The sequence below is a fragment of the Marmota marmota genome, unplaced genomic scaffold (genome assembly GCF_001458135.2).
Source record: "Marmota marmota marmota unplaced genomic scaffold, marMar, whole genome shotgun sequence".
NCBI classification, from domain to species: Eukaryota; Metazoa; Chordata; class Mammalia; order Rodentia; family Sciuridae; genus Marmota; species Marmota marmota.
The window spans coordinates 1,710,685-1,721,343 of record NW_025999941.1 but is presented as its reverse complement, the minus strand read 5'-3'; the positions used below and the strand labels follow the sequence as shown (position 1 = coordinate 1,721,343).

The window sequence follows — 10,659 nt, the reverse complement described above, 5'->3', positions numbered from 1 at the left end:
CCCCCCCCCACAGCATGTTTTTTTATGTTTGTTTTATGTGCTGGGAATTGAACCCAGGATCTTGCTTGTGCTGGACAAACACTCTACCATCCAGACCTTTTTATTTTATTTTGAGATAAGGTCTCACTATATGGTCCAGCTGCCCTTGATCTCTTGAAACTAATAGCCTCAGTCTCCTAAGTAGCTAGGATTATAAATCATGTGCCACAATGCCCCACCTTATGTCCTTTTGTAATACTTTTGTAAAGGTCTTTTTTACCTTACATTTAGATTTCAAATCCATCTCCTTCCCATGTCTTTCATTTGACAACCACTTTTAAGGCCTAGCTTAAACTTCTTATTTCCTTCCATCCCTTTTCACCCCCTTAATTATTATGTGTTTTTTCTTTTTTCTTTTTTTTTTTTTTTGCTGTTATAGGTACAAATACATCACTTTTTCAGAGCTGCACAATAGTTATATAATGTGAGACTCAAGCCAGTCACATACATAATTTTAAAATTTCTAGTGGCCATATTACAAAGAGTAAAAATAAATAGATGAAATTATTTTTGTACTATTTTATGGGGTGTGAGGGATGTGGGTTCCAGGGATTGAACTCAGGGGCACTCGACCACTGAGCCACATTCCCAACCCTATTTTGTATTTTATTTAGAGATAGGGTTTTACTCAGTTGCTTAGCACCTCGCTAAGTTGCTGAGCCTGGCTTTGATTTGTGATCCTCCTGTCTCGGCCTCCTGAGCTGTTGGGATTACAGGCGTGCACCACCATGCCCAGCTGTACTACTTATTTAACCTACTATGTCCAAAATATTGCCATGTCAGCATATAACAAGTAAAAAGTTTAATAATGACAATTTTCTTTCTGTGTAGTTTATACTTCTGGCACATCTCAATTTGGATTAGTCACATTTAAATCACTCCATGGGGCTAGTTGCTCCCACATTGAACACTGCAACTGTCTATTTTAATCGTGTATTTATATATTTATCTTTCCCATTTTACTATCTTCTCCTTAAACAGAGGAATATTGTATTCATGTTTTTATTCAAAACTTACAGTGTTTCAGTACTGTGATATGTTTGTGAAAAGCTAAAATGTATTTGAATAATATCAGTGACAGAATAATTTCCAGAAGAGAGAGATGATACTGCTCTCCTGTTTGTAGGACAGAGAATTACCTGATCATCATTATGTCCAAGAATCCATGCTTTAGGGAAGGCATTGCTATATTGGAGAAAGTCCTGGAAAAAGTGATTAGGTTGATGAGGGGTCTTGGAGTCATCCCATATAAAGAATGATGACTGTAGCTTTGATGATGCTTTGCTTGGGACTCGGGAGATGGAGATGGGCATGAATAGGACAGTATACATTTCAAGGGCTTGAAGAGCTAGCTGTTAAAAGCAGAAATGAGTCTGTAACTCAAAGAGTAGATCTAAGGTCCATGAGAAATAACAAGGGGCCAGGGGCTGGGATTGTGGCTCAGTGGCAGAGCGTTTGCCTCACACGGATGAGGCACTGGGTTCAATCCTGAGCACGACATAAAAACAAATAAATGTATTATGTCCATCTACAACTTAAAAAAAAATTAAAAAAAATAAGAAAAAACAAGGGGCCAGACAGATCTCTGGTGAGCGGTAGGAAGGTCTTCATGCCTAAAAATAAGTTGGTCCACCTCAGAACCAAAGCTTATCCTGCATTGAAGGTATTGCAGCAGATTACCTATCTTCTTATGATAAATGACAAAAGACTTCTAGTTTCACATGGGAAGCGGAATTAGACTCCATGATTTCCAAAGACCCTTCTGCCCTTGCAGTGCTATGGTTCTGTGAGATCATACCTGTGAGCACATGTGGGTCTTTTTATGTGAAGGTATTTTTCTGTGGATGCTTGGATTTACATTCATCTTTCTTTTTTAAGGAGGTTTTCCCAATAAATTTAACTAGTACTTGCTTACATTTTTCATATTTAAACCACTTATTTATTCAACGTTGTTCACTGTTTTTAGTTACTTCCTAATGTACTTTGGCCGTTTTAGAGATTCTGGGCTTCTTAGAACTTGTTTGGAAAGGTCTGATAAGATCAAGTTGAAAATCCTGTGCATTTGATGATACAGTTTTTTTGGATGAGTTGCTGATATATGGTATACCACAGACACTTGGATTAATAAATATTCTAGTGAAGATCAGAACATTTCGCTTACAAACCTCTTTTCATCTGAGGTTCTCAGGTACTTTAGAGAGTAGGCAGAAATTCATAACATTTAGTCCAAAAACTTTCATATTAATATTCAAGTAAGTTTTAGAAATAAACTAGCAACTTGCAGCCTATGTTATTTTCTCCTCCCTCCCTCCCTCCCTCCTTTCCTTCTTTCACCTTTCCTTCTCCATTCACACTGGGGATTGAACCCAGGGCCTCACACATTATGCTAGGCACATGTTCTGCCACTGAGCTATACCCACACAGCCTTTGGTTGTTAATTTCAAAGAAGCAAAAAGTTGTATTTTCAAATGCTGATATTTATCTCAAAAAAGAGTTTTGAATTAAGTTTTGTAGCTCCAAGTTCAGGAATGCAAGAAAGGGTCAATATTATATTTCTTTAAGGAAAGGCCCTATTTGGTAAAATATATCAAAACTCGAACTCCCAAATTTGCAATATTTCCTGATAACCTTGTAGGAATTTCTTTTCTCCAGAACCTAACATATTTGTCTGTATACTAACTTCCACACAGGGCTATGGAACACATCTGATGAATCATTTGAAAGAATATCATATAAAACATGACATCCTGAACTTCCTCACATATGCAGATGAATATGCAATCGGATACTTCAAGAAACAGGTGTGTTTCTCACTGCGCAACATTGTTCTGTCATTCATTTTCTTAAAATGATTCAGGTAGCTCTCATCCAAATAAGTTTTTTTTTTTTCTCCCTTTCAGTGTTTCTATTTATAAGAAGTATTTTTATTGTGTAAGCCATATGCTCACTACATATGGGACTAGAGGTTATAACAGACAAAGTACTACACAACTGCTTGTTGAGTGAATGAATAAATGTCATCTGTAAATGAAGCATCATATCGTATCCTGACATTCTAAAGTATGGTATCCCTAGACTAAGAGACACTCTCAGTCCTAAGTGTGTAGAGTTGTCCAGCCTCAGGAACTTGGTGAGGCCCTAGGCAACTTAGCAAAATGGTGTCTCAAAACATAAAATAAAATGGGCTGGGGATATGGTGGCTCAACAGTAAAGTGTCCCTGGGTTCTATCCCCAGTACCAAAAAAAAAAAAAAATGTCTCTTCTGTGGTCCTCTTTGAGGATGATGGCAATAGTTGCTTGGAATGTAAGTTTGTGCTGAGAGATGAGATAGAATATCACAGGTAATAGTTCTGAAGTCCAAGTTATTTTATGCAAATAGACACTTTGAGGTAAATTATGTTTACATTATGAGGTATTATTTATAATGTTTAATATATATCCTCAGTACTCTTGTTATTATAGCCTAAAGCATGTAGATGAATATATTGCAAACTATGAATATCACCGAATCAGCTATATATCATGGTGGTCTAGAAGTTTTTCATCTGAAAAACTTCTAGTTAAAAACTTCTAGTTAAAAACTTCTAGTTAAAGTTTCATTTCTTTAATATCAAGGTTCTTTTTAATTGCATTTTTTTTTTTAATAGTGCTGGGGATTGAACCCAGGACCTCTCTCAAGCTAAACACATGCTCTACCATTGAGCTACATTCCCAGTTGTAATTGCTATCTTTTTTTGTTTGTTTTGGTACTGGAGATTAAACCTAGGGGTAGTTCTCTACTGAGACACATCCCTAGCCCTCTGTTATTTAAAATAGGATTTAACTAAATTTCTTAGAGCCTCGCTAAATTGCTGAGGCTGGCCTTGAACTTGTGATCCTCCTGCCTCAATCCCCTGAGCTGCCGGGGTTAAGTTGCACTAAGTCTAGCTAATTGCTGTAGTTTTTATCAAGCTTTTCTTTTCAAATTTATTTTAATATTAGTTACTGATTTTTTAAAGAATCCTAGGCACCCCCCTCATTACTTTGCGGGGGGTACTTTATAACAATCATATTTATATTGTAATTCAGTGCAAAATTAAACCTAATTTTTAGCTAATTCCATTTCCATTTCACACTTTTAAATTTGATTTATTAGGGTCATAGCTTTTATGTTGCTAGCTTCCTGTTTGCACTGTTTGGTTTCTGATGTTTTTTGAACTTCATGGGTGGTTTTTAAGCTAAGCCTCTTCACAGTACGGCAGCGGGACCTTGAAGAGAGCGCATCCTGGTTCCTCGCACAGGGCCTGGCACATAGTAAGCACTCAATAGATATTTACTGCACAATGTCTCTATGAATGAATTTATTCACTTTGTAGGGTTTTTCCAAAGAAATTAAAATACCTAAAACCAAATACGTGGGCTACATCAAGGATTATGAAGGCGCCACTTTGATGGGATGTGAGCTAAATCCCCGAATTCCATACACAGAATTTTCCGTCATTATTAAAAAGCAGAAGGAGGTAAGTAGGTTGACCTGTATTCCTTCCAGCCAGCTAGCCTTCTTTGGGGTGGGTTCCTTTCATTGGGTTCTTGTGTACAGGTGTACTGTATGCTGTACTCTCAGCTTGCCATGGGTCATCTGTCTCCTTTTTAGGCCACACTCCTAAGAGAATCAGTGCTAGTTCAATTGGTATAAAATACGATGGCATACTTTAATTTTGTCTTGCAAAGCCTTGTACTCTCTGTCCTCAGCCATCCTTTTTTTTTTTTTAATTTTTTTAGTTGTAGATGGACACAATGCCTTTATTTGATTCTTTTATGTGGTGCTGAGGATCGAACCCCATGCCCTCTGTATGTGAGGCGAGCACTTTAACACTGAGCTACAACCCCAGCTCCCCCGTCAGCCATCCTTTTTAATCTTAACTCTTTGGTTTCATCTCAAATGAATTCTCTCAAGACCATTACTGATACTTTCACCTTCTTGCTGGGTGTCTTCCTCCATTACCCGCGCCCTTCATCCACACACAACAAGCCATTTCCGCTTCTGTTCCAGTTTATCCTTTGAACCTATCCAGCACTGGTTTGCTCCACCGGTTCGGATTTTAATTATTCATCTTACATAGGCATTTATCGAAGCCTGTATTAAAACCTCCTATTCATTGCATGTTCCAAAGGAGTATCCTTCTAAATATTAAGTGATTTGTTATATGATGTTGGAATGACATCTTTTATGAATTAAATGGAGCCATCAGGGGAAGGGCTGATAGATTTGAGCACATAATAATTTTCAATTTCTCTAAGGCAGAATAAGAAAAACAACATGAAAGGAGTATAATTGGGGAGTACACAAAGGCCATTTATTAAATGAATGAACTTTGTGTGTTAAGCCCATGTCCTTTTCTTTTTAAATTGATTTGCTTGTTCTAATTTGATATATACATGACAGCAGAGTGCATTTTGTTTCATAGTACACAAAGGAGCACAATTTTTCATTTCTCTGGTTATACACAAAGTAGAGTCACACCATTTGTGTCTTCATACATGTACCTAGGGTCATGATGTCCATCTCATTCCACCATCTTTTCTACCCCCATGCTCCCTCCCTTTCTCCAGATCCATGTCCTTGCTCCCTTCAGTTTGTTGGAGTTCAGACAATGGAGTTTGTGGCTGTGTCATCCCACATCCATTCCACTCAATATTTCGGTTATCCATTCTGGTGCACTCTAACAAATCACCAAAGAAAGACATCTGTCTTACACTCGTCTTTGTTTTCTGGTTGCTACTAACATCCTTACTCCCAATTCTTACTTATATGTCAAGTGTTACCCATGTTAGTAGAGCTCCTTACTTTGGTGCATGGTAGTTATTCATTACTGTCCTCATTTTATTTAAGATGGCACAAACTTATTCTTAGGTGATTTTTTTTTTTTTTAATTTGAAAATAAAAACGACTCTTTGGCCAAGATGTCAGTTCGATAGAGGCTTCTAGAAAGGGCACTTGGAGGAGTTAATAAGGTGGCTGCAGGTTCCTCTTCCCCCCTGCCTCTGAGGAGCTGGCTTTCCTCATTGTTCTCTTGGGGCCTAATGAGCAGCTTTGGATTCTGCAGCAGTGTGTTCCGCATTAGAGGCTGCTGGCCAACTCCAGCCCTCACTGAACCGTGGGCTGTGCTTTCCTCAGTCCTCTTCCCTGTGGTACCAGTTCACCCCCCAGTGTCAGCTGAGAGCAGGATTCCCTTGGCAGAGTCTGCGCATTCATGCTGTACTCTGTTGGCCCTTCCCACCTCCAGGGACAGCCAGCTGCACTGAGCTATTTTAGATGGCCAACAAAGCACTCAAGCTTTTAGTTCTTTTTCTTCTCTCTTCTTGGCGCCCTTCTCCTCCCTCTTTGCCTCCAGCCTTTTCTCACACATACCATTGAAGTCCATGTTGGAGGTTGGGAGCTGTTAACCTAGTTCTTTAAAAAAAAAAGAAAAATCTGAATTCATTATAATAAAATAATTTATTTGGATGCACATACAGATTGAGTATCCCTTATCTAAAATTCTTGTGACTAGAAAGTGCATCAGATTTTGGATTCTTTCAGGTGTTGGAATATATACACTGACTTTACCCATGGAGCATTCCTAATCTGAAAACCCCCAAATCGGAAATGATCTAAAATCCAAAACTTTTTTACAATGAAAAGTAAAAGTTGCTTGGTGGTCGCAAACAAACTGTACATGCTGAGGACTTTGCTGCTTCTAAAAGAGTACAAGAGCAGAGTAAGTTGAAGCCATTAATAGAGACGGAGAGAAAAACCTCGAAGAGTTGACAGGCAGACCAGAGTGGGGAGTTAAGTACTACTTCATGAGAGCGGCTCCACGGGCAAGATGGGATCCATTGGAGCCTCCCATCACATGAATTGGCCATGTGGGTGATCGTTTTGAACTAGAAATCCTGGTAATTGAGTCAGTATGAGCGAAGACTCAGGGTGCCCCATAAGTAGATTGATAGCTACATGACTAGGAAGGATCGTTAGGTATGTGGATGAAGAAAGACATTATTTGAAAAATAGCCTATAAATGGGCAGAATGGGGTGAGCACATGTCTGTGCCTGTATGTGCAGGCAGATTAAATCTAAATCCACACGTGAGACTACAAGAGACTGGGTTTGAAGGAACGAAAGTAAGGATGGGGCAAATTAATGTTTTTTTTTTTTTTTTAGTAGGAAGGCATATTAGGATTAGATGACATATTAGAGATGGGGAATCCTCTCCCCAGTTTTGTTTGGGTGTGGCTGTGAAACTGATAGCAATAGGTTATAGGACTGAGATAGGATTTGAGAGAGGATAGGATACATTTCACTGGAACACATGTGAAATGCCTCTTGTCTCGTGATGCTTGGAGGCATAGAGATGTTAAGAAGCCCCCGTTCCCACAAAGTCACTTTTCAAAAGTTCACCATCTTCCAGGTGCCACCTGAGGTGTATGGAAACCACTTGGTGAACACTTACTTTTGAGAATTTCTTTTTTTTTTTTTTAAATGACCTTCTGAGGCCAGCTTTTTTTTTTTAATATTTATTTTTTATTTGTAGTTGGACCCAATACCTTTATTTTACTTATTTACTTTTATGTGGTGCTGAGGATCGAACTCAGGGACTCAGACGTGCCAGGCGAGTGCTCTACTACTGAGCCCCAGCCCAAGACCCTTGAGAATTTCTTTAGAAAAAGAAAAAATTTTAAGTTGAACTATAGTCCTCCAGGTATTTCTGAAGGCATCCAATTAAGAGAGTGCCCTTGGGATTCTTCAACTTGTTTCTTTTTGCCTTTTGAAAAATTGCTGTCCAGAAGATTTTAAATTACAGGAGTGGTCACATTGTGTTTCTTATTGGACAGCACTGATCTTGATTTACCAGGAATATATTTTTACCAGCCTCCTTCATTTTATGAAGTTGTTTGTTTAACTGTTAGGATTACATATTCATGCTTCAGTAATTACCAGCCATATGTTTGAAATAAAGCACTAGAATTTTTTTTGTTTTCCTTTGCGAATTCAGTTAGTGACTTTTAATGTATTTTGTTTTATTTTATTTTGTTTTTTTTTTTTCCAACATACAATTGTGATATGTTCAGGGTGATGATTTTTGAGATTTTTGTTTTTTAAAAGAAAATGGCAATGCCTTGGAATTAGGTACCTGAGGATAATAAGAATTATTTTTACAGAATTAAACATCTCTCAGACTTCTGGAATCAGCCCTGGTGGCTCATGTCATGGTTGTGTTGAATAACAGACAATAATTTAGAGCAGCTTTTTGGGAAGCAAACAGTATAGGTTGGGGTTCAACCTTGAGAAGTTTAAATAATAGTGGGGCTATAACTGTTCCAGGCTTTTGGGACTTTCTGAGGGCCTGTTCATCTCCTCCAGTCTCAAAAGAGCAGTTCCTTGCTGATGTATGTGAAGAGACCCTGCCACTTGACTGGGTAGTGAATGCCCAGGGCTGCTTTCCTGTAACTCTGACAGAGCTCCTCAGAGAAGCCAAGCAAAATAATTGGCTCTTATGCTAAAGATGACAAGTAGGCCTTAGGGGCAGTGTGTTCTCTCAGTTTTGGCTTTTCTTGATGGCAGGGACAAGTCATTGGAAGACAGTTGTGTAAATGTCACTAAAGGACCATGATATAAAACAATGTTTTCATTTCTTACTCGATAATAGCATTCATCCTTTCCTCTCATTTTGTTTCATAAAAAATACTTTGTTAGGAAAATGTTTCGTTAGGCCTGTTGACTTGAACTGTATCATTACAGACTTCTTTCACTAACCATGTGTTCTTCCTGTGCTTTACAGATAATTAAAAAGCTGATAGAACGAAAACAGGCCCAGATTCGTAAAGTCTACCCTGGACTTTCCTGTTTTAAAGATGGAGTTCGACAGATTCCTATAGAAAGCATTCCTGGAATTAGTATGTATAGACCTTTTTTTTAAAAGCATCATCTTTTGGTAACACCATGAATTGTTTAAAACAATTTCAGAGTGCAGTAATTTGAAAAGCCTTTTGTTGCCCTTCTGGCTCCATGAAGACAGCAAAAGCTTTCCTGTGAATGTCTTTTCTCCTCTCCCAATTCATAGAAACCAAACGAGTGCCCTCTTGCTAGAGCTGTTTATACCCACCATTTGTTGAGAGCCTGCCATTTGTAGCACAATGCTTGGCACTACCCATATGCACCACTGAAAGAAGGGAATTCTACTCTTAACACTTGAGGAAATAGACTCCCAGAATGGTTATTTCATTTAACATTAAATGGCACATAATCAGATGGTTAGAATTAGATACAAGACAATTCTGATCTCCTTCAAACATCTTGCTGTTTGCACCAAGTCTTATTGGAATGGCAAATGAAACTGCACAGATATGTGCTTGAATACATTAGTTTCCTCAAAGTTTAAGATTATTTTCCATGTGTCATGGAAATCATATAATTGATTACAAGTCCCTTATTTTACATTAGTTTTCCTAAGGGTTCTTTTCTGTAGAGTAGAGATGAGTTGTATTGGGTTTTTATAAATTAAAAGCCATTGACTATCATTGACTATCGTTTGGTATTCTTATTTAGTTCAAATCCATGTTCATGTAATATATTGAAGATGGGAAAAATAAAACAAAATAGAGTTCTCCAGAAAAATTAAGAATGTATTTGGGTGAGATTACTTCATTATATCTATTCTATAGAAAAAAATCTTACTGTTAAACCCAGAAATTCTACTTCCCTATATTGTCCCTGTTAATGGCATAATAGCTGCTTGTATCACAAATGCTTATTTGTTTCAAGCATTCATCTGTTTCCTTTTTTAAATCAGCTAATCTCAAAAGGGATAATCTCCTGATTTTTAGAGTTCTGATTTGATTTATATTTTGGTAAACTCACGAGGCAAGATGTTAAGCAACATATTTAGGGTAAGTGAGTGTTTAGGAGAGAGCAGGAAATCAAATCCAGATCTATGGGTCCCCAGGATGTCTACAGTAAACCATCTCACATTACAAGCAGGGTCCTGGCCAAATACAATAGAAACCAGAGCAGGGTTTGTTCTGATCTAAAATAACAGCTTTCCCCTTTGACGTGGTGATTAGCAAATTATTTGATTTCCAATCCAAAAAAATACAGTACTAGGTCATTTTTTTTTTTCTGCTTTTCCATAAGAGGTTGGAGTTCCTGCTTTCAAAAACACAAATGTGCAGGATAAGGTTGTTGGATTGGGAATCGTTTGGTGTTGTGAGCTATATAAGAAAGTAAATAAGTTCTGTTAATTTCTGTCTGTTCCCCAAAATAGACTTTTGTTGAGGCATGGCTATCATTTAGGATGCTTTTGATAAGTAGGAAGTATGTTATTCTCTTGACCAAAAGCAGTTCTCATTTAGTGTTTGATTTTGTTGACATTTAGGAGAGACAGGCTGGAAACCAAGTGGAAAAGAGAAAAGGTAAGTAAGAGGGGTGGATGATGTTAATAGAAGTGATCTTTTTCACCTCCCAGAAATTTAGGAAAAAAAAAGGGAAAACTGATGATAATCAGTAATATCATAGTTGGTGGGTTTCACTTTTCATTAAACGTTCTAGAATGGTTCCAGTTTTTCTTTTCTTTCTTTCTTTTTTTTTTTTTTTTAAATGAC

The 10,659-nt window shown here is 37.7% G+C and overlaps 1 protein-coding gene across 1 annotated transcript in view; it reads left to right on the top strand.

The window, feature by feature from the left end:
- The window catches only part of Kat2b (lysine acetyltransferase 2B), an 88,255-nt gene that overhangs the window by 69,640 nt on the left and 7,956 nt on the right, over positions 1-10,659 (top strand). The window contains exons 12-15 of the mRNA XM_015494358.2: positions 2,730-2,840; positions 4,395-4,538; positions 8,841-8,955; positions 10,434-10,470. Coding sequence (XP_015349844.1) covers positions 2,730-2,840; positions 4,395-4,538; positions 8,841-8,955; positions 10,434-10,470 — 407 coding nt within the window. The remainder of the gene's footprint in view (positions 1-2,729; positions 2,841-4,394; positions 4,539-8,840; positions 8,956-10,433; positions 10,471-10,659) is intronic.